The 24,325-nt window shown below is 40.7% G+C and overlaps 2 protein-coding genes across 8 annotated transcripts; one reads left to right on the plus strand and one right to left on the minus strand.

Annotated features, from left to right (window-relative positions):
- eef1da (eukaryotic translation elongation factor 1 delta a (guanine nucleotide exchange protein)) lies at window positions 1-12,433 on the plus strand. Of its 7 annotated transcripts, none has more exons than XM_077222023.1 (9): window positions 1-131; window positions 5,620-5,740; window positions 6,064-6,135; window positions 9,853-9,918; window positions 10,335-10,419; window positions 10,761-10,867; window positions 10,973-11,164; window positions 11,264-11,458; window positions 12,306-12,433. In XM_077222023.1, exons 2-9 carry the CDS (start codon window positions 5,627-5,629, stop codon window positions 12,342-12,344), a joined length of 870 nt encoding a protein of 289 aa, XP_077078138.1. In that variant the 5' UTR covers window positions 1-131; window positions 5,620-5,626; the 3' UTR covers window positions 12,345-12,433. The 7 variants fall into 7 exon arrangements, with proteins under 7 accessions (XP_077078138.1, XP_077078139.1, XP_077078140.1 ...); XM_077222019.1 differs by lacking the exon at window positions 1-131 and adding an exon at window positions 2,690-4,552; XM_077222024.1 differs by lacking the exon at window positions 6,064-6,135.
- ftr87 (finTRIM family, member 87) lies at window positions 12,249-24,247 on the minus strand. Its single transcript, XM_077222018.1, has 7 exons — window positions 23,628-24,247; window positions 23,458-23,544; window positions 20,262-20,495; window positions 19,882-20,041; window positions 19,705-19,764; window positions 19,535-19,588; window positions 12,249-13,310 (listed from the first exon to the last, which is right to left on the minus strand). Exons 1-7 carry the CDS (start codon window positions 24,201-24,203, stop codon window positions 12,760-12,762), a joined length of 1,722 nt encoding a protein of 573 aa, XP_077078133.1. The 5' UTR covers window positions 24,204-24,247; the 3' UTR covers window positions 12,249-12,759.
- Between the last annotated feature and the right edge of the window lie 78 nt (window positions 24,248-24,325).

Genomic DNA, 24,325 nt, shown 5'->3' on the forward strand with positions numbered 1-24,325 from the left:
GACATTTAGCAGGAAGCCCCTCTGTCAGCTATAAGTTCGTGTTACCCGACTTCCTCGGTCTCTTTCTGTAATAGGGAGTCCGGCGGAGAAGTTCAACTCGAAACGCTTGTCACTTATCGAACTCTTCGAAAGTAAGTAAAACTTTAGTTTCCACTAACACGATAGTTGTAAATGTTACACTTGTATCGTGTTATTGCTGAAGTGTTCCGCTGTGCGTGTCGCGCCACGTGGTTGCGAATGAAACTCATGAGTTTAATCCGCTGCAGAATTTAAAACTCCTTGAACTTGATACCACTCCATACACATCATACAGTATCTTAGCTCATGTCATGAGTTTACAAAGCTTCCATGAAGCATCTGGAGTTTATACTGACAGACAGCACACATGACGTTGAAGTTTGTATGTTCATAAACAGGGTGGGTCATATGAAGCATCTGTAACGGATCTGTGTGTCATCTAATCCTGACCTACAGGTCTCTGCTGGTTTAAATCTGGGTTAGACGTGTTGTTGTTACTCTGGTTTATTTGCTTTTCTTGTCCTTCAAACCAAAGTCAGTCTCAGTGACTCCCCTTTTTTATTTTGCATAAATAAAACGGACATCTAACGTTATGTCACATGGTAACTTGCAATGAGTTTCTTCAGCTTTCTTTTCAACATCTCTTTCTCGTTCTTTTCATCTCAAGGGCTAATGCAAATTTCATAATTTATATATCTGAAATACAATTAAAAATATTAATTTAAAATACCGGTTACATTGTAAGGTTCCATTTGTTAACATTAGTAAACTACATGATCTAATAATGAAATCCAAAAAATACTTCTAAAGCATTTATTAATGTGAATTCCAGCATTTACTAATACATTATTAAAATCAACTTGTACCTGAGTTAACACAAACTAACAATGAACAGTTGTGTTTTTATTAAGAAACGTTAACAAAGATTAATAAATTATGTATTGCTTATTTGTAGTTATTGTTAGTTAATGCATTAATTAATGGGACCAAATTGTTAAGTGTTACAAATAATAAAACTTGATTGGAGATGATAAACAATAAAATGTTCAATTAACTCCATATGTCATAGCAAACATGCTCTGTGATGACATTTGGTCATCACACTAATAACTAAGTACACTAACTTAGCATAAAACCTTGTTATTTGCTAAATAGTTTGTTGTAATGGAAATGCATGGTGTGTTTGTAACCTGAATGATGGGTTGTCCATAGTTTTGGAAGTTGGATTTTTTTTTGTTTGAAATTTTGGCATGACCACATTTTCACCATTATAAGGTGGAGACTTTTTTCTGTAATCCTCCTCCCAACCTTAAAAACATAGTAATGTAATATTCCAGTCTATTTTCAACTTGATTGTTGCCATTTACCGTACACAATTTATTTGTGCAAAACTGTCAAAATACTTTAAATATTTATACCTCTTAATTGTTATTAGAGTTCTCTGCACTTTTGTTTTTCACATCACAGCTGAGGTTAATTTCTAGTGAAAGGCGTTGGGATTGTGTGCATGTTTCTGTTGTTGTTTTTCCTGTGGCTCCAATTACTTGTCAGATGGCTTTTATTACTAGAATGATTCTAGCTTAAAACATGTGTTGTAATCAACAGTATGCCACACATGTAATAGTTGATATCAAGTTGAAAATACGCCAGAATTTATGGTGCGTTCACGTGCTATGGTAATTCTGGTAAATACCAAAAGCCGACATGGAAAATGCACATGAACACCCCCTCAATGTGGTATTTTCCACTGGGCAGCTCGTAGAATATTTTGATGCACGAGATGAGATGACCTTTGACCTTTTCAAAATCGCGGTGAGCAATGCGAGAGTGTTGAATGGTAAGCATTGTACACAACAAAACGTTTTTTGCTACTGTTAGCTAGGGATGGAACGGTACATTCGTATTGAACCGAAATGGTACGGACGTCACGGTTCGGTGCATGAATTTACACAGTATAAAAATAAATAAAACTAAATAGCGATAAATTTCGCTCTATTCGCGTTTGGTGTGAACGCAGCATAATGAACAGGCAGATGACTTAAGCAATCTAAAATAGTTTTAGTTAAATAACAGGTCTGGATCTCTATCTTTTTACCACATTACGACAACAAAAGCACTTGAACGCAACACACTGGTAAATACCAGTTCACAGGTGGAAAATATAATATTTTCCATAGCACGTGAACGCACCATTATTGAGGCATTTGGCTGTAATATTGTGCAACTTGTTGGATATGGGCAAAAGCAAAGTTTTTTTTTTCTTTTTTTTCTGTTCGTTCGTTTTGTACATTTTATTTTACTCTACTTGCATGGTTTTAAAAAAAAAAGTGAAATATTCTTTTTTACATTTATTCATCAAAGGGACCACAACAATTTAGCTAATTCTGTCATCTTTGGCCAGACTGCACAATCTCATTTGAAATTTGAATAAGATCACACTTCACACTGTCTGAATGCAAAAACATCCAGTAATGAATTGGTTCCCTTGATGAATCCCTGTGAAAACATTTCCCTCATGAACTGACTTGTGCTGGTGTAAACCGGCTGCTCTGCAAGGCTTCTGGATGCACTTGGTTGTTTCCATCTCTGCCTTCGTTTACTGTCTAACATCAGCTCAAACTAATTCTTTAGCATGTACCTTATTTGTTTTCCCTTATATTCTGTAATTGAGCTCGAGGATGGAGAACCAGTTGGGGTCTCGAGCCAAAGAAGATACTAGACACGAACAGACAAGTAATCTGCCACATTCAAAAGACGGAAAGAGAAACCGCACTCGTTCTTCCAGGTCTGAAAATCAAGGTTCTGAAGAAGGTCGTTTCCATCATGATCTGACCTCTCAGGGCATTAGAGGAGAGAAGGTTTGGTTCAACAGCAGCCTATACGAGCAGGCCAACGATGCCTATCAGACCCTGTTGAGCGCTGGGAACGGGACCCCTCCAGTTTCGTCTTCCAAAGACCGAATTCCCCGCACCCTGGTCTTCAGGGCTAAACGAAACGGTGCACAACAATCCCAAGAGAAGGAGAACCAAACGTACACCCGTTCCTATGCGTCACATCCACAGCAGCGAGGTTCGACCCACCAGCGCTCATCGTCTGAACCCCAGAGGGATCAGCATTTCCCTAAAAGTAACAGGAAGAGGGTCTTCTCCGAGACCGAGCGCGCCCCTCATAAAAGGGACAAGTATGGCTAGTTTAGGGGCATGGGACAATTTACTTTTTTACTTTTTCTTCTTCTGACTTATTGAACGGTGTGTTTTGGGTTGTTTGTGGACCGTATTAGATAATTTTTGTCTTTTCTAAAGCCTCAACCTGGTTTATGTCACCATTGGCTGCTGGGTGAAAGTTGATCAGTGTGAAACTAATCTGAGGGCTTTAGCACGCAAAGTCTGTCCTATTGTCTGAAGCCAGTGTCAGCAAAAAATAAATGAAAGGAGTTTTAGTGGTTGAAGGGCTTTGGACAATCATTTCAACTAACCATTTCTACAAAATCAACGTGAATGCAAGGCCTGGACGATATAGTTTTTCCATAGCACGTGAACGCACCATTATTGAGGCATTTGGCTGTAATATTGTGCAACTTGTTGGATATGGGCAAAAGCAAAGTTTTTTTTTTCTTTTTTTTCTGTTCGTTCGTTTTGTACATTTTATTTTACTCTACTTGCATGGTTTTAAAAAAAAAAGTGAAATATTCTTTTTTACATTTATTCATCAAAGGGACCACAACAATTTAGCTAATTCTGTCATCTTTGGCCAGACTGCACAATCTCATTTGAAATTTGAATAAGATCACACTTCACACTGTCTGAATGCAAAAACATCCAGTAATGAATTGGTTCCCTTGATGAATCCCTGTGAAAACATTTCCCTCATGAACTGACTTGTGCTGGTGTAAACCGGCTGCTCTGCAAGGCTTCTGGATGCACTTGGTTGTTTCCATCTCTGCCTTCGTTTACTGTCTAACATCAGCTCAAACTAATTCTTTAGCATGTACCTTATTTGTTTTCCCTTATATTCTGTAATTGAGCTCGAGGATGGAGAACCAGTTGGGGTCTCGAGCCAAAGAAGATACTAGACACGAACAGACAAGTAATCTGCCACATTCAAAAGACGGAAAGAGAAACCGCACTCGTTCTTCCAGGTCTGAAAATCAAGGTTCTGAAGAAGGTCGTTTCCATCATGATCTGACCTCTCAGGGCATTAGAGGAGAGAAGGTTTGGTTCAACAGCAGCCTATACGAGCAGGCCAACGATGCCTATCAGACCCTGTTGAGCGCTGGGAACGGGACCCCTCCAGTTTCGTCTTCCAAAGACCGAATTCCCCGCACCCTGGTCTTCAGGGCTAAACGAAACGGTGCACAACAATCCCAAGAGAAGGAGAACCAAACGTACACCCGTTCCTATGCGTCACATCCACAGCAGCGAGGTTCGACCCACCAGCGCTCATCGTCTGAACCCCAGAGGGATCAGCATTTCCCTAAAAGTAACAGGAAGAGGGTCTTCTCCGAGACCGAGCGCGCCCCTCATAAAAGGGACAAGTATGGCTAGTTTAGGGGCATGGGACAATTTACTTTTTTACTTTTTCTTCTTCTGACTTATTGAACGGTGTGTTTTGGGTTGTTTGTGGACCGTATTAGATAATTTTTGTCTTTTCTAAAGCCTCAACCTGGTTTATGTCACCATTGGCTGCTGGGTGAAAGTTGATCAGTGTGAAACTAATCTGAGGGCTTTAGCACGCAAAGTCTGTCCTATTGTCTGAAGCCAGTGTCAGCAAAAAATAAATGAAAGGAGTTTTAGTGGTTGAAGGGCTTTGGACAATCATTTCAACTAACCATTTCTACAAAATCAACGTGAATGCAAGGCCTGGACGATATAGTTTTTTCGTTGTCATAAAGTTAGCCAGGCATAAAGTGGGTGTTTACAGAATGTACACGTTTATTGGTTGGTACAGTTATATATTGCCAAACATTCCTATTTTGTCAGCATATTATATTGTTCATAACTTCTTTTCATTGCCTGTTTGTTTATTGTTATGTTCCTTATTCTCAGTGAGCAACAATATAATAGCTAGTTATTGTCAGTCATGGCTGCCTGATTTAAACCAGCAGTTAGCTAGTCCTTCATGGTCACTAAAAGATTTATCTTGCTCAACGAGTTTTGTTTTTCTCCAACTTTAGGAGATTCGGAAATTTTTTTAATAGAAAAATACCAATTAAAATTGAATAAAAAAAATGTATTCGGTTGTATTGGCTGCCAAGAATTTAGCTTGAATGCAACAAAAATCTCTAATGATTAATTGTGTGTTTAATTTAAGATCCAATCTCTAGAGAATTTGTAAGCTGTCAATGTGTGTAAACAGGAGTTGAAATGTGGCACGTGGCGCTCGGCTTGTTCTGCTTGAGTTATATTTGCTTATGTTTTGCATTTGTGATGCATAATTTCTCATGAATGAATTGCTTTAAAAATGCATTGAAGACTTGCATTATGAATGAATTCTTACTTTTTTTCTTTTTTTACTTTTTAAGTCTCTTTCTAAAGCTGTATGTTTGCTCTTTGACACAAACTATAATTCTAACTTCCACGTCTACTTTTTTCATGTTCTTAGCATCACAATGAGTGGACTTCAGGGACTCGCCCAGGAGAACATCTGGTTTGACAAGTCCAGATACGACGAGGCCGAGAGATGCTTCTACGAGGGCAGAAACGGCGTACCTCAGACATCTCAGGTACTGACCACTAGAGATCAGGATGCTGTCGAAAAAGCAGTTTCAACAGCACAATCTGAGGGTCTAAAACGTCCTCATTTGGGTTGTCATACAAACCGGTATAAGGCTGTAGTTGTCCCAATGAATGAGGCTAATGGTGAGGCATGCATGAATACATGTTTACTCAGCTGCTGTATGTCCAGGTGTCTGCTTTTTCTTTTCACTGCACTGACAGCGCTTCATTATGTACCTCACCTGTGTATGTTTGCTTGCTTGCATGCTCACTCTCTGCCTCTTGCTGGTTTGTTTGACATGGGCCTTTTTACCCCGCTGTACCCTTCCAGGAGAGAGATTCTAGTGCCATCCTGCAGGACATTGCTAAAGCCCGACAGAATATCCAGCAATCCCTAGCCGGAGTGAGTACTGCCCCCAAAATGAAAGAACTCATCATAATCTCAACTCTTGGTATTAATCATTTTTTGGAGCATACTGAATTTGTACTGTAATCTTCTTGTGAACAGCATTTAACTAGAGTGATTACTGACGCTCTGTAACTGTCGTCCTGCATGGGACCACTTTGAAGGGCTGATTTAAATCTACGTCATGAAACCTTAACCAAGTTGGAGGTGAAATGAACAGGACAGTTTTTCATTCAGCTGCTGATCACCCACAAGACTGGAGCTACAGTACAAACACTCGCCCTCCCAAAATATCCCTGTGCTATTTTAGCATGTTTACGGAGCCCCCTCTGTGCCTTTGGCAGGGAGAACAAAATCAGCTGTAGATATGGATTAGGAAACTGTACATGCAGATTACTAACTCGTGTACACAGTTTTGTGACCTGTAAACTGATTTGGAGTGCCAGGATTATAATTCTTTTTTTAAACTTAAGCTGAAATTATTTATTTATTATTTAATTGTGTGTGTATATATATTGTGTGTGTGTGTGTGTGTGTGTGTGTATATATATATATATATATATATATATATATATATATATATATATATATATAAAGGGGTGTAACGGTTCACAGAATTCACGGTTCGGTTCGATACGACACAGTGGTGTCACGGTTCGGTACGTTTTCTTCTTTTTTTAAATAAATGATAGACAAATTTCCTTGATTTAAAAAAAATATATTTATTTAAACTAACATCATAAAGTATGATTTTTTTTTTACTTTAAACAATGATGGAGCTATACTTGATCTATTTCTGGGGTGTCTTAGCAGCATATAAAACAAACCGCTCCTTAAAAAAAATATATATATATAATATTGTAGTAGTTATAAAAAGGTTTATTTTATTTTAAGTTTGCAAGGCTCTAGATTAACATTTGAGGGCAGCAATTTTGTTCATAATGTCGAAATAACTCAAAAGCAAAACGATAAAAAAAAAAAATATTTGGGAGTGGAAATGGCAGCCACCTACTGGTTACAATGGTAATTTAATGGTAATTTAAAAGTGTGAGTTTTCCTACATCTTGAAACTTTTAGTTTTATAAATGGGGGTAATCTTTGAAGGATGAACAAATAATATTTCGGTCATTACATTAAAAATAACATTTAAATATGATTTTAAAGTGCTGGAAAAAGATGTTTGTCATACTTTTATGCATTTTACTATTCCTGCCAGACTTCCATGGTTACAGTTAGTGTTACTACATTAAATATATGGTGAATGTTGTTGATTTGTGGATTTAAAGCCTTTAACTAGTTCATTCATGGCACAATGTTTCTCCTGGTTTCCACGTCAAGCGCTGTTTGATCTAATAGATCTCTACGATTAATAACTGAGAAATTTGAATGCTTCTTAATCTCGCAGCTATGTTATTACTTCTGTGGCGAATTCAAATGCTTTCTTTCCTGGATCTTAGCGCTGTGTAGTAACAGTGTTGCTTGATCAAGATCGGCTCGCGCTGCACTGACATTGGTCCAGACTCGCAAAAGTTAAGCACAAATGATGTTGGGCAACGTTGTGGTGGTCGCGAGACTGCTAATGAAATTTTGGTCGGAAGGAAATTGAGGGAAAATGGTCCAACAAATCATTCGGTTTGTAATGCGTACCGAACCGAAAGCCTCGTACCGAACGGTTCAATACAAATGTGTTTTGTTACACCCCTAAAAAAGAATTATATATATATATATATATATATAATATTAATTAAACTATGTTGCACAGATTCTAAACTGAATTACTTCAATACTTAAAAGGCTCCATAATTTTCCCAAAACAGACAGAATCTCCCACGGTCTCTTCTCACTGATTCTGCAGTATTTGATTCCTCTGTCAGCGGTTACTTTACACCTCCCGCATCATCAAAGCATATGGGTTGTAGACACTTCAGAAAATTCCACAAATACATCAGCTAAGATTGACACCTCAAAGATTTTATATAATCCAACTGTATGCACCTAAAAGCATGTATTTATAGCAAACTGTTCTGTCATGCAAGTGGGTCTAGCTTGATCTCCTTCCGTTCACAACATGACATCTTTATTTGTGTTTGTGCCTGTTCATTTTGCAATTCATTTGCTGTGCTCTGTCGTTCTCAGTCTTGTTCATCTGTCATCATTCATATTATAAAAGAAAGCAGGTTGCTTTGCAGTTGCCTGAAGATGTTAGTGTGTGTTTGTGGTTTCTGCTTTTATGACATGTTCTTGGTCTGACTCAGATTCAAGCGAGCAGACCTCACAAATACACTGCAAACATATGCTTGCATGTTTTATTTGCTTCTTGAAAAACTGCAAAGATATGTGTGCTACTAATTTTATTAAAAGAGCTATGCACATGTTGCTTAAACAAATATATTTGTGCAACTATTTACCTCTAAAGGGATCGTGACATGAGAAATAATATTTGCCTTACTTTTGACATGAGGTACCATTATAAACAAAGCACTTATTTAATCAAGCTCCAAAAAATGGCTTGTTTGGATATTGTGGGATTTGCGACATCATGCGGGCAAATACATTTGCATATACCTGCCTCCATAGCAAGACATTGATTAATAGGTATACATCATCCTATCATTGGCTCCGCCCTCTGGTCGCTTAACCCATTATAATCGCTGACTACAATGGATACAGATTCGCATTCAGTTTCTGACGTACAACAGGACAAATGAAAGAGTGTTTGCTTTGACGCGTCCAGTTTAAACAGCTCTTTTGCGTCTCTACACAGACTTCAGAAGAATCCCAGCGTCGGAAACAAGTGGATGATTTTTTTTAATGCTGTCCTGGATTGCATCAGAGAGTTATGTTTGTTCGGAGCATTTTCTTTTGTAAATGAAGCATAGTGTAATGGAGAGTTCGCAAATAAAATTTTGATCTGACAGCAGCTGCATTACAAACCGCATGTAAATGATTTAATAATACTTTGTCTGTAAATTACGGTTTTATATGGATAATGTTTTCAAGACACTTGTGCGCAATAGCGAATAAGCGTTAATACTGTTTCCTATGAAATGACCTAAGCCAATCATAAGTGGCTGTTTCCTGACAAGCCTTAAAGGAGCCGCCCCTTAAAATCGGATTTTTTTTGTGTGCAAAAAAGTGAACCTCAAGGAAAAAATCATTTCATGTACCCTTTGCAAAAACTGAATGGCAATAAACACAGTAAACATAAGCAATAAACACGGTAAATGCATGCATCTCTTCTATGAAAGCTTGTTTCCTCCACTGAATAAAAAAAAGAAAAGGTTATTTTTTCTAAGAATTGTGTGTTATAAAGTCAGAATTGTGAAGGATAAATGCGCAATTCTGAGAATAAAGTCAGTCTTTTTTTCCCCATCAGAATTGGGCTGTATAACTCGCAACTGCGAGTTTATATCTGAGAAAAGAAAACAGAATTGCGAGAAAGCCAAAGATGCAAGTTTATATCTTGTAATTCTGACTTTATAGCTCCAAATGCAAGTTTATTTCCTCAATTCTGAGAAAAAAGTCAGAATTGTGAGAAAGTTTTAGCAATTATTTTTTAAATTGTTTTATTCCCTGGTGGAAACAAGCTTCCATACTCTGATGTTTTTCTCTCTTTGAATTTTAATAGATTAAAACTCAGTTTCTGTTATAGCAGTTTATCTGTCTCTCTTCTGATTGTTTTCTGGTTGTGGTGGTTAAATGTGAATCTCTCAGGTGAAGACTTCTCTACAGGGTAGTAAAGGGCACACCCGCTCTCAAAAACCACGGGAGAGGAAGACCGTAAGTGCTATGGGGCGGTTCAGTTGCTCATCTGTGTGAAAAGCATGTGAATGGAGCCTGGAGCAGCGATCACACACACATTCTGCTTGACTCATCCAAAACAGCCTGTTTACTGTGTGACTCGTGTTTTTATGGGAGGTTTTTACACGTTAAGGGCACAGACGTCATGCATGACTGTTTTCATGCATTGGTTTAAAGTTTTAGCCTTCACCAAATTAAATTGCATGCAAATCAAGTGGGAATTTTTTTTTATTTCAATGTTTCAAACATCATATCCTGCTATAAATGCATTCATCTGGTTTCTTAATTTGTTTTTTTAATTGGTTAGTCGCAGCCCTGCATGGTGTGATTTTAACAGTCAGCTCTTTATGAGATGTAATTCACTAATGTTCAGTTCTCCTCCATCTGATTTGCAGAGTCAGAATGCCAAGTCTGAGGATCAGAGTGAGCTGGTCTCTCGCTTCAAGAGTCTAGAACTTGACAACAAGAATCTGCACAAAGGTACATACGAGAAAAGACTGAGATATGGCTGTTCCAAAACCTAGCAAGTTTCCTACCTAGAAAGCAGTTTTCTAGTTCCTGAAGGCTGTTGGATGCTGCCTTAAGGATCGTTCGTGCACAACAGCGATCTGGAGTGACTTGAAGTCAAGACACAGTGATTGTTAGTGATGCAATGTGGGAATGTCCATAAATGCACAATTCCCACAGGCTTTTCTACCCACTAAGACCAACATAAAATGCCTATGTGGACAGTGATGCAACACACTAGGATTTGGAACAGATTGACACAGTTTGAGCATATTGTGATCAGTGTGAGATTAATGGTGCTTTTGGTTTATCAGTGGTGGATGATCTAAGAGCCACGCTGTCCAAACTGGAGTCCAGAATGGCCACGCTGGAGAAAGGCCAATCGCCGGCTTCAAAGTCTGTTACCGTCACCAAGGTAGTTGTGAGATACTGCCATCTTGATGTCAATAATAACAAGGCCGCCTTTGTGCATTAAGCCAATGCAACCGTAATTCTTTACATACCATGTATATTGTTTTATCTGAAGGCTGCTCCTATCCAGAAGGTTGAGAAACATAACGGTGCTGACGATGATGACGACATTGACCTGTTTGGCAGTGATGAGGAAGATGAGGAGGCAGAGCGTATCAAAGCAGAGAGGGTGAAGGAGTACTCTCAGAGGAAAGCCAAAAAACCAGCCCTCATCGCCAAATCATCCATCCTGCTGGACGTCAAACCTGTACGAGACCTTCAGCACACACAATCTTTCACCTATCAAGTATAATTTCTTCCTGCTGAGTTCTAGTTTGGAATTTCTCATGTTTCTTTCACTGATCAGTGGGACGATGAGACTGATATGTCCAAGCTGGAAGGGTGTGTGCGCTCCATACAGATGGACGGGCTCCTGTGGGGAGCTTCGAAGCTGGTTCCTGTCGGCTACGGCATCAAAAAGCTGCAGATCAACTGTGTGGTAGAAGACGATAAAGTAGGAACAGACATTCTGGAAGAGGAGATCACCAAATATGAGGACTACGTAAGTGCACAATGTTTTTGGTTGAATGATAAAAAAAAATTCTGGTCACTTTCATCTTCAATTAAACTTAAAAAAAAAAAAAAAGTCTTCACATTTTCTCATACAATTTCCATTACTGTAATGTCCAGACATTGTACTTTAGCATTTTTACATTTTATTTACTTTATTATAGTAATTGTTTTATATGCTTTAGAACAATACTGATTATATTATAATTATTTATATTTTACAAATGTTTATTTATTGCATTACAGTAATTTTTATAAAACGAAGGAAAACGTTAACTTGATTATGAAAATAACTCTAAATAAAATTATATAATTTATATGACCTATATAAATTATTTTAAAAAATTAATGAAAAAACATCGCATTGACAAGAACCATATTAGTCACAAGTGCATATCACAATGACAAAAAAACATATTTTAGTCTTAAGCTTAATATGCATTATTTAAAAGCAAATATAATTTTTTTTGTAATTTTGTGGATTGCAGCGGAATACTGATGATTTTATATTTATGTATAAACAATTTATAAATGTGCGTATATTGCATTAAAGTAATTTTAATAAAATAATTCAGGAAAAGTTGAGGAAAAATTTACTTGATTTTAATGAAAAAAGAAATAAGTTGTAATTGTTATATATACTGTATATGTGTGTGTGTATGTGATGTGTGTATCAGTACATTTATGACTGACAAAAACCATATTGGTCTTCAATTATTTATGGTGAAATATGAACAGATATGTTTGTGACATTTTTACTCTTTGATAAGAATATTAAAAGGTTTTAAAAAATCAAGTTTTATTGACCAAAACTACATTCCATCCTCATTTTGTTGTAGGTCCAGAGTGTTGATATTGCTGCCTTCAACAAGATCTGAGCCTCTCACCATGAAGAACCACCTCACACTGGGTTATGCTGCTTTTATATCACACGGTTTCCAATAAACTGTTCAGCCACGTGAACAAACTCACTGTATTGACTCTTTATTTGTATGCGCTTTTATTCCTGTCTTGGTTTTACAGGTTTCTATTATATTCATTCATTATATTTCAACTATTATACTTTATTTAAAGGGTTAGTTCACCCAAAAATGAAATGAAAATGAAAAATGTAACACAAAGATATACTGTGGTCAGAGTGCTCCTTTTCATAATGGTTGCGTGCGTGGTTTTGCCTCTAAAATAACAAGCCACTGGAAGAAAACAAACAAAATGAATGTGATTGAACAATGACATACTTTTGATTTCTGGGTGAACTGTCTGTTAAACAAAATGAGAACACAGAATGCATTACTAAGCTGAGAAGCTGAAAGTTCGACAGAGTTTCAAAGTGGACCCCAGTCCAACCCAGAAACCAGGGTAGAGAGGTTGGGCAAAAGTGCTCTGCTCTCGATGCAGCAAAAACATGCTATCGTCTGCCAGAGAAACGCTATAAAACGCAAGAGTTCCAGCGCCGTGATCAAGATACACGCCGACTCTGTCTGGTGTTGGAGTGTGTATTTCTACGCTAAACTTACTGTGCCGGAACAAACAATGAGAATCGGAGAAATCTAAACTCCACGATTTTGAGTTGCATCCCAGTTTTCGGTCCATATTCCCTCCAGTCCTGGGAATTGATTTGTAGGAAACTCCAATAGAAACTCCTCCAGCACCTCCCCACTCCACCTCCCAGTATCCGCATCCAGACAGGGCTTCAGTGCACAGGACCTGAGCCCAGCTGCTGAAGCGCTCCGAGTGATCAGGGTATGGCTGAGGCTCGTGGACCGTCGTTACCTCTGTGTGATCTCCAGAAAGACGGAGGAAAAAGTTGGCGGTGTTTGGGTCTAACGTCAAATCACAGCAGTCTGAAAGAAGAAACGTACTTTGCTATTAAGTCTCATCTAATAATTTACATTATTACATGGCTCTCTGAAGTCTTATTGGTCTGTTGCAACATTCTGCGGTCAGTTATTCCCTGATAATGACTGTCCGTCATCAATAGCAATGCTGTGTAATAACTGCTCATCTGAGGCCAGCGCTTCTTTATCATGTTTACACCACAGATGGGTGCTGGTGCCATCTTGCACCTGAATTATCGACTGTATTTACTAGGGCTGGGACGATACACATATCTACTCGGTTACTCGCGTAACCTCAGTTCCCTGAGTTAGGGAACGAGTATTGCGTTGTTATACGCAGTGGTGAAACTCCTTTTCCTCGATTTATTGAAGCCTTTATGTAAAGCGCAGTTGCAGCTGCACAGCTAGAACATGAGCGTCTGGATCGTTCATAGGCTGCGCTGCGGCAACTGCACATCCAATGGCGCGGGCTGCGGTATAAGCCATAGAAATAGCATCCACTATCCATCTAGACAGTCTTTGCTTAGTGACTGGACCCCCCTTGGATCTACCACCAAAGCAGACAAAAAGCTGTTCTGATTGTCTAAAAGACGCAGAACGCTCCCGATAAATTCTCAGCACTCAGAAAGGGCAGGGCATCTTACGACCAGGTCGTTTCTTCCCAGTGACTGGCCAGCCATCAGAACATGATGTGCCACATACACTTTGAGCGTGGACTGGGAGCAACCCGCGTCCAGCAGCTCCTGTAAGAATGAGCGAACCACAGATATCACACATGACTCTGGGTCAGCCTGATTTTTCGAGCACCAGCTGGAAAAACCTGACCATTTTGAAGCATACAGGCGCAGAGTCGACGGGGCCCTGGCTTCAGATATAGTGCTTAAAATCTTCCCAGGAAGGTCCTTGGGTACCCGTTGAGGGGCCAAACATGGAGGGCCCATAAATTGGGTCTCGGATGCCACAATGTCCCATTCCCCTGTGTGAGGAGGTCTTTCCTCAGTGGGACAGGCCATGGGATTGTGTCCGATAACTGAACCAGTTCCGGGAACCACGGTCTGGTTTTCCAGAGAGGGGCCACCAGAAGGACTGCCCCCCCCCCCCTCTCTGACCCGTTTGATGACTTGTGGAATCATCGAGACGGGGGGGAAAGGCAAAAAGGGGACGATTGGGCCAGACATGGGCCAGCGCGTCCCTGTTCTTCGAGAAGAACAATTTGCAGTGGGTGTTGATTCTCGAGGCGAAAAGGTCGATTTCGGCCTCGCCAAACACCTTCCATATTAGACTGACCGTCTGTGGGTTCAGGGACCACTCGCCGAGGGGAGTGTTGCCCCGTGAAAGCATATCCGCGCCCACATTCTGGACGCCCGGGATATGCGCTGCTCTCAGAGAGCTCAGGTTGGTTTGTGCCCATATAGAGGAGGTCTCTCGCCATCGCATGCAGGTTCCCTGACCTGATGCCACCACTGACGTATTGTCTGTGCGGACTAAGACGTGGTGACCTCTGAGGTTCGACAGAAATGCCTTCAGGGCCAACCCAACTGCTTTCATCTCCAGACAGTTGATATGTAAGCTCTGCTCCGTGCTCGACCAGAGGCCGGATGCAGGCACGTCCTCGTGCAGCGCTCCCCAACCCAGGTTGGACGCATCTGTAAGAACCACTTTCCTCCTGGAAATTGTTGCCATTGTCACCCCCTCGTGGTGCCAGTTCTGAGCCCCCCAGGGAATCAGGGTTCTTAAACAACCGTGATTCACCATAACACGCAAGCTGCCTGACTGCCATGCATGAGTTGGCACACGGCGTTTCAGCCAATGCTGCATCGGGTGCATGCGCAGTAATCCCATGCGGAGTACTGGCGATGCTGCTGCCATGAGACCAAGCAGTTTCTGTAATTTGTTCAGTGGCGCGCGCTCTTGCAATCTGAAAGTGCCTGCAAGCGCTCGCACCGAGATTGCGCGCTCTGTGTGTGTCGCGCTGTCATAGCTCGAGTCTAAAACTGTGCCCAGAAAGATCATGCTCTGGCTGGGGGTTAGTTTGCTTTTTGAAACATTGATTGTGAAACCCAGGCATTTTAGATGGCCGAGAATCAAATCCCTGTGAGCTGATAGCTCGATTCTCGACTGTGCCCGCACAAGCCAGTCGTCGAGATAATTTAACACGCGCACTCCCTGAAATCTCAGAGGAGAAAGCGCTGCATCCACACACTTCGTCAATGTACGGGGTGCCAACGATAGACCGAACGGCAGAACGGTGTATTGATAAGCCCGGCCCTCGAAGGCAAATCTCAAGAATGGCCTGTGACGAGGATTTATTTGAATGTGAAAGTAAGCATCTTTCAGATCCATTGTGACAAACCAATCCCCCGGGCGCACTTACGCGAGGATATGTTTTATAGTTAAGAATTTGAACGGCCGTCTCATGAGAGCTTTGTTCAAATGTCTCAAATCTAGAACGGGTCTGAGACCGCCGTCTTTTTTCGGAATCAGAAAATAGCGGCACACATTGAGTATTGGACTGACTGTACAAGCATTTGCGTATGGGGAAGTCAGTGTTACAACGGGGGAGGGGCCGCCTAGTGAAGGGGGACCGTGAACCCATATATTGTGATTTGTGCACACATTGAATGTTGGACTGACTGCACAAGCATTTACGTGTGGGGAATCAGTGTTACAACAGGGGAGGGGCCGCCTAGTGAAGGGGGACCGTGAACCCATATATTGTGATTTGTGCACACTTTGAGTATTGGACTGACTGTACAAGCATTTGCGTGTGGGGAAGTCAGTTACAACGGGGGAGGGGCCGCCTGATAAAGGGGGACCGTGAACCCATGTGTTGTGCTTGTGAAACTGATAGCTAACATTTTGAACGGCCGTCTCATGAGAGCTTTGTTCAAATGTCTCAGATAGAGTGGGTCTGAGGCCGCCGTCATTTTTCGGAATTCGAAAATAGCGGCTGTAAAAACCTGTATGTTTTAGCACAGGGGGGACTAATTCTATCGCCCCTTTTGCTAATGAATTCTGTACATCGGTGCGAAGCATGTGACCCACGTTGCTTCTCACCGAAGTCTCGAGAACCGCCTGAAACTTTGGGGGTCCGCGAGCAAATTGGAGCGAGTAGCCTCGCTTTATAGTGTTCATAACCCAACTCGACACATCGGGGATAGCTTGCCTAGGCTATAACCCGTGTGGCTAGGGCTTGACACACTGATTGGAACGGGCCGCCTAACATAGGGGGACCTGATGCCCTTATATTGTAATTTTTGCACGCATTGAGTGTTGGACTGACTGTACAAGCATTTGCGTGTGGGGAAGTCAGTGTTAAAACAGGGGAGGGGCCGCCTAGTGAAGGGGGACCGTGAACCCATATATTGTGATTTGTGCACACATTGAATGTTGGACTGACTGCACAAGCATTTGCGTGTGGGGAAGTCAGTGTTACAACAGGGGAGGGGCCGCCTAGTGAAGGGCGCTGATCTCCCTCGAACGGGACCGGAGATGACTGAGCTGGAGTGAGTGAAACACGCGGGGACGTGGCCGGCGTGAATTCACAAACGTCCGTGCTCTCTGGATGCCGTTGGCTGCGGCACTTCTTCTTCCTCGGCTGAAGTAGGGCCGGAGAAGGAAGCGCGGGTGACGCGGCGCCGCCGTCTCGAGAGAGAGCTAACGTTAGCCGAGTTCGCAGCACGGAGATAGGCATGCACGTGCAGGCCGCACATCCGCCGACAGAGAGTGCATTCTCTGCGTGGTAGAGTCCCAGGCATGAAATGCAGCTCGCGTGTTCGTAGGCCTCGCTTAACACGAGGCATATGGAACAGCGCTGATACAGATATAAACACATAATAAACACATAATAAACAGATATTGAAAAGGATATCGCCGGATAGCCACAGGATAGACGGCTTCAGGAGACGGTTGAGATGTGTATCTGCTGAACTGTAGCTCGCTCAGGCTGAAGGCTTGTTCGACGGCGAAGGCTCAATAAATGGTCAGAGACGTGAAGTTTGTCGCTGAAGGAGTAAAATCTGCTATAATGGCGAATTCGGGGACTATTATAGACTGAGGTCACGCCCCCTTTGCGGGCTCTGACGTGTATGACGCAGAGTGATCTCATTGGTCGCACGTCAGAGGCGCCCGCGCCATTGGATGTGCAGTTGCCGCAGCGCAGCCTATGAGCGAGCCAGACGCTCATGTTCTAGCTGTGCAGCTGCAAATGGGCTTTACATAAAGGCTTCAGTAAATCGAGGAAAAGGAGTTTCCCCACTGCGTATAGCTACGCAATACGAAGTGACCGTTCGAAAGGGAACTACTGTTTCGATACTATCACGATACTTGGATGCCGATACGATATGTATAGCGAATTTTTTTTTTCTTCAATTTGCTAAAAAAGTACTATATGCGATTCGATATTGCAATTTTTTTACACTATACTTGGGAAAAGTTAAATCATATACTTATATAGCCTACATGATATATGAGTCATTTTTACAAAAACAAATCACATCTTTCTTTGTGATTTGAAAAGTCTCACGACTTTTATTTCAGAAGCATCATAAAATACTACATTCTCTTGAAATAAATGCTTTCAGTCTCACGTCTCTTCCAAGCGTCCACTTGGGATATTACGTCACTCAACACTCATAGATAACGACACGTTTCATCCTCTGTTGGAACGAAAGTGGTTAACTTCTGTCAACCTCATCTACAAGCAAGGACAAAAATAAAGCAAATTCATTTGAATCAATATCGATTCTGGAATTTAAAAAAATCGATTTTAGTATCGTAAAAAAAAAAAAATCGCAATAGCAAGGTGAATCGATTTTTTTCTCCCAACCCTAGTATTTACTGTCAAAATGTAACCGATGGCTTCAGTATTAATATTAGGCCTACGGAAATATTTTTGGAGTGTTAGTCTTGTTGCTTGAACGATTGTACAATGAAATGGATTGTAAGATAAAAAACAGGTAAGACTTAAAAACTATTTCTTTTCAAATCAATATCCTGTCCCTTTATGTGGTGAAAAGCTGTATAATAGGCGTATGTGATACGACTGTACATTATTCCTAAAATGCACATTTGCCAGGTATTTTAAAACTGACATTGATGTTTGCAGTGCAATATTTGATTGGAAAAGTAAAAATGATGGTTACTTTCATCAGTTACAGCTTGTCAGATCTATTCTGCCTGCTTTGAAGACACAGGTAGTGCAGTAAGATTAAATTTATTTAAATAGATTATAGCACTTGTTTGAATTAATTATCGAGACAGAGATGCGTGTGTGAATTACCTGCATCTGTGCAGCGTCTTAAGCTGTGAGGTTAATAACTTCAAAAACAGCGATGTTACCACCTCACTGAGAAATATAATGTAACATTAGTAGCGAAGCTAATTTAATAATAAAAGTTACAGGGCAGCATTGATATCAAGTTTCTGTGCTCTGGAATGTTTTTTGTGTGATCTCTGCACGCTTCAATGAAATCAGCGCTTTAATATAGAACGGTGTTTAAACTGACTGGAAGTACATGTGCAAAACCGTTTTAATGCACACCTTCCAGCCAATCAAAATCAAGGGTCCCACTTTAGGTGTCTTTTAACTGTGTACAAACATTAAATTAATCATTTTATACAATGGACTTATGTACATACATGTTTTATATTGCACTTATTATACTTACCTGCATGTAATTACTTCTGTAATTAATTTATGTAATTACAGCTATAACTACACTGTTATTACACTGTTATAGTTACCCTTTTAACCCATCTTAAACCCATATCACTAAATCTGTCCCTAACCTTGCATGTTTCCCACCTCAGGAGCAGAAAAGGTGTTTTGCAATGCAAAATGAACACAGTAAGTATATTGTACTTATTTTTGATACAAGTAAATAAGTTAAAGATGCATAATTTAAAGGGTGTTTGTGTTCAATTAAAGCAGCACATTAATATAGAATGGGGATTAAACTGACTGGAACTACCTGGGCATTAAACAGTTTTAATGCGCACCTTCCTATCAATAAAATCCAGTATTCAGACAGAACATTGTATGAGCTAATCAAATATTTAAACTCAAAATTACTTATGTGCAAAGTAGCTGTGTAATAAGCGGGATAATGTTTATTCAGCTTCGTGTCGGGGGTTCTGAACACCCTGTCAGGGTTTATTTTACGATAACAACCAGCTGGATGTACATTACCTTGTACATGATAACCAATGTGTGCTAAATCAGAACTCACATTGTAAGAAATCTCCTCTGGTCCTCGCCTCAGTCTGTCGTAAATGTCTATGGGCTGGAAAAGGTCAGAGAGTTGAATTACGTCAGATGCATTTAACTTACACCGGTAAACATGGGGGAGTTGATGTGGTTTGATGACTCACTTGCTGGGGGGGATGTGAGTGTCCGTACCTGTTTCAGTGTTCAACGGACAACTCAAGGAGTTTTCAGCTGACTGATCGTGCTCATCAACTGTAAATAAAACAGTGTTCGCTTTCAACAGCCATTTGTGCATCAGCAGATGAGACAATTCAAAGCAGATTCGGCTCTGGAGGACTAGATCTTGTGGATCTGTGTTTATATACTCGCCTAATTCTGAGATCTTTGTCGATTCTCTGTCACAGACCTCGCTGACTTTATCTCTCAGCTCTGTGAGAGCTTTTCTCAATATCAGCAAAGGAAAGTACGGATGGACATCAATGCTGGGCCGACCTCCAGTGTCAGGTGGAGCACAGAGCATCTTATAGTTCTGCACAGGTGAGTCAGACAGGTAAAGTTAGTGTGTTAATGTACAAGCAAACACACACCTTTTTATTTGCTGCATGGCCCATATTCCCCTACAGACTATAAAGTATAAACAAAAAGAATGAATGCATCTTCTTTTCTTCAACTGTTCACATATTGATTCTTGCGGAGTATCGTAACCTCCAGCACAAACAAACAAATTGAGTTCATATTTCAGACTTCACCTGTAGGAAATGGATATGATCCTCAGTGTTTTTGAGCGCCTCTAGCTCGGCTTCTCCTCTTCTTTGATCAACTATCTGTTGACTCAGTCGTTCAAGAAGCTTCTCCGTCTGGCTGAGAGCTGTTCTCTCCTCACCTCTGATCAGCTCTTTCACCTCCGAATGCTTCTTCTCAACGGTGCGCAGCAGTCTGATGAAGATCTTTTCACTGTCCTCCTCAAATGCTTGTGCGGAACGCTATTGCAATGACAGAAAGTGTTCTTTAAACCTCTGGCCCTGTTCACTTACAGGTCACACTTGCACTGTTCACTTACAGGTCACACTTGCACTGTTCACTTACAGGTCACACTTGCACTGTTCACTTACAGGTCACACTTGCACTGTTCACTTACAGGTCACACTCACACTGTTCACTTACAGGTCACACTCACACTGTTCACTTACAGGTCACACTCACACTGTTCACTTACAGGTCACACTCGCACTGTTCACTTACAGGTCACACTTGCACTGTTCACTTACAGGTCACACTTGCACTGTTCACTTACAGGTCACACTTGCACTGTTCGCTTACAGGTCACACTCGCACTGTTCACTTACAGGTCACACTCACACTGTTCACTTACAGGTCACACTCGCACTGTTCGCTTACAGGTCACACTCGCACTGTTCACTTACAGGTCACACTCACACTGTTCAATTACAGGTCACACTCACACTGTTCACTTACAGGTCACACTCGCACTGTTCGCTTACAGGTCACACTCGCACTGTTCACTTACAGGTCACACTCACACTGTTCACTTACAGGTCACACTCGCACTGTTCACTTACAGGTCACACTCACACGGTTCACTTACAGGTCACACTCGCACTGTTCGCTTACAGATCACACTCGCACTGTTCACTTACAGGTCACACTCACACTGTTCACTTACAGGTCACACTCGCACTGTTCGCTTACAGGTCACACTCACACTGTTCACTTACAGGTCACACTCGCACTGTTCACTTACAGGTCACACTCACACTGTTCACTTACACGTCACACTCGCACTGTTCGCTTACAGGTCACACTCACACTGTTCACTTACAGGTCACACTCGCACTGTTCGCTTACAGGTCACACTCGCACTGTTCACTTACAGGTCACACTCACACTGTTCGCTTACAGGTCACACTCGCACTGTTCGCTTACAGGTCACACTCGCACTGTTCGCTTACACGTCACACTCGCACTGTTCACTTACACGTCACACTCGCACTGTTCACTTACACGTCACACTCGCACTGTTCGCTTACAGGTCACACTCGCACTGTTCACTTACAGGTCACACTCGCACTGTTCACTTACAGGTCACACTCGCACTGTTCGCTTACAGGTCACACTCGCACTGTTCACTTACAGGTCACACTCGCACTGTTCGCTTACAGGTCACACTCGCACTGTTCACTTACAGGTCACACTCACACTGTTCACTTACAGGTCACACTCGCTGTGTTCACTTACACGTCACACTCGCACTGTTCGCTTACAGGTCACACTCGCACTGTTCAAATACAGGTCACACTCACACTGTTCACTTACAGGTCACACTCACACTGTTCACTTACAGGTCACACTCACACTGTTCACTTACAGGTCACACTCGCACTGTTCGCTTACAGGTCACACTCGCACTGTTCACTTACAGGTCACACTCGTACTGTTCGCTGGTCTAACAGAACGAATACCATGTATCGTTTTTAAACAAAAAGAATGTGCTATATTTTCATTCATATTTTGTGTTTTGAGAGCATTTCATGGTAAGCTACTAAACAATATTTATCTAAATTATGCCCCATTTATTCAATTTATATGTACAAACTTTAGGATACATTTCTCTATACATAGATCAATTTTCTTCACATAGTTCTAACTAACTTTCAGCTTTCAATTTCACATCCATAATGCAACAAATAGACTTTATTATTCATAAAAACAATGACATTAAAACACTAACAACAGTTAGCATTACACAATGTTTTGTTTTGTTAAATTTCTTACAAAACAAGAATGACACACTCTACTTTTACAAGGTCCATGTTTACATTATAGTACAAAATTAAGTTTCCCTTTTTCAAACACCCGCGTAGGTGTACAGCTACATCTAATATCTACATTTGAAACATATTTTGATATGGTAGAAAATAGGCAAATTAATGTCTTATTGGGTTTTGAAAAGTTTTGAAAAGAGTACAGTATGTACTGTAAATGTGCAAATTGGCCTGTAGTTTTGGTGGTGTTTGTTTCTAAGAAATGAATTCATACCATTTGAAAGTAGTCACTGAATGCCTTTTGTTCAAAGCAATGATAAATGATCCACAGTTCAGCGCACATAGACTGCTGTTGTGCTCACTGTGGGAGGAGCTTTGAAAAAGTGACCCTAGTATTAAGAAATGTCCTAGCAATTGTAAAATTCATATATAATATTCATATATACAAAACAGATTATCAATTCGGACACTTTTTGATGCAGCCTACTTATTAAAGACAAGAAACGCTTGTGTATAACCCTATAAATATATAATGGGGTTGTGTAATCCCTAGTTAGTGTTTTCAGACATAATTATTGATACTGCATTTTGATATATATGCAGTTCATAAGTGTGTGTGTGTGTGAGACAGTCTATTTTGCTCTCTAGTGTCCATTTTCACAGACAAGGTTTAAGCTTAGTCCCAGACTAAAATGTTTGAGCCATTTTAATTGAAAGCCACTTGCATTGAAAAATCTTAAAATATATCTGAGCCATTGTTTTCTTAAGATGCACACCAGTATTTTTTTTTTTCTAAGGCACGTTTATAAAAGCTACTTAAATTTCCTAATTTAACCAAAACCTAATCCTGGCCTAATTAAAGCCCTGTTTGTGAATCCAGACCTAGATGTTTTAGAGAGTTTAACACATTCATTGCTTAATTTTTTCCCTAAATTGTGGCTGATTTGTAGTATTGTATCCAACAAAAATTGCTCTGTTTTCATATTTCTCATTAATATGGTGTTCACCACCAAGTTTTGTTCCATTCATCTGAAGTTTTTTTTAATTTTTATTTCCTCGAACAGGACCAGGGGTTAATAAAGCAAAATCACAGATGTGTTCCACACAAAAATAAGCAATCTGTCATTATCTGAAATTTTCAGCACAATGACAGTAGACCTACCTTGACGTATTTCACAATGTCTCTGAGTTCCTTTTCTCGTTCCTTGCACCTCTGTTTTGACTTCTTCCACGCTTCCTCAAGATGTTTCTGTTTGAAAACTATGAGCGTGAGAATTTTGCCATCTTTAAACTCTATTTTGTGCAATTCAAAGATTTTCTTTGTTTTGTTACCTGTTTTTCCATCCTTTCCTCCATCACCGTCACCACGATGTGCCCCTTATGTCCGTCTTTTAAGCACGAACTACAAATGCATTGTTGGTCTGTGCGACAGTAAACATCCCGCAATTTATTGTGCCGTGAACAGATTCTTTTCTGCGCTTGTTTTGTAACTTCAATAAGTGGATGTATTCTACCGCGATTCCTTTCATTGTGAAGCTTCAAGTGAATTTCGCAGTATAACGTCTGACATTTCACACAAAACTTAACAGCTCTGTGTTTCTTCCCGGTGCAAACGTCACACTCCACATCCTCTACCTTTGCACCAGGATCTTGAACGCCGGTTCTCCTCAGTTTTTCCACTATATCAGCCAGCATGGTGTTTTTCGACAGCGCAGGTCTGGGGCTAAAGGTGCGTCGACACTGAGGGCAGCTGTATTCCTCTTTTAATTCGCATTTTCTCCAGTAACCTTTAATACACTCCATACAGTAACTATGTCCACAGGGAATAGTGACCGGCTCCCACAGCACTTCCAAGCACACTGAACAACAGAATTGGTCCTTATCGACAGAGATATTTGTTCCTGCCATTTTCTCCTACATGTGTACAGTCAGAGGAGAGTGAAATGAAAGGCAGTAAACTGGTCGCCAAGGACAGAGAGGACGAAACAATGATTGTTTGTGTATAAACTGGGCGTGAACATAATGCAGGT

The sequence above is a fragment of the Siphateles boraxobius genome, unplaced genomic scaffold (assembly GCF_051911475.1).
Source record: "Siphateles boraxobius isolate OS27281-9 unplaced genomic scaffold, OSU_SipBor_1 86, whole genome shotgun sequence".
Classification (NCBI taxonomy): domain Eukaryota; kingdom Metazoa; phylum Chordata; class Actinopteri; order Cypriniformes; family Leuciscidae; genus Siphateles; species Siphateles boraxobius.

Bases quoted from the DNA above. Each gene is read 5' to 3' on its own strand.
- ftr87 (XM_077222018.1), bottom strand. From the start codon at position 24,203: ATGGCAGGAACAAATATCTCTGTCGATAAGGACCAATTCTGTTGTTCA. The intron at 23,545-23,627 runs GTAACAAAACAA...GTTTTCAAACAG, and splicing joins AGGAAAGGATGGAAAAACAG to AAACATCTTGAGGAAGCGTG. The intron at 20,042-20,261 runs GTGAAGTCTGAA...TCACCTGTGCAG, and splicing joins ATCATATCCATTTCCTACAG to AACTATAAGATGCTCTGTGC.
- eef1da (XM_077222019.1), top strand. From the start codon at position 4,050: ATGGAGAACCAGTTGGGGTCTCGAGCCAAAGAAGATACTAGACACGAA. The intron at 4,553-5,619 runs GTATGGCTAGTT...TCATGTTCTTAG, and splicing joins GCCCCTCATAAAAGGGACAA to CATCACAATGAGTGGACTTC. The intron at 6,136-9,852 runs GTGAGTACTGCC...TGAATCTCTCAG, and splicing joins TCCAGCAATCCCTAGCCGGA to GTGAAGACTTCTCTACAGGG.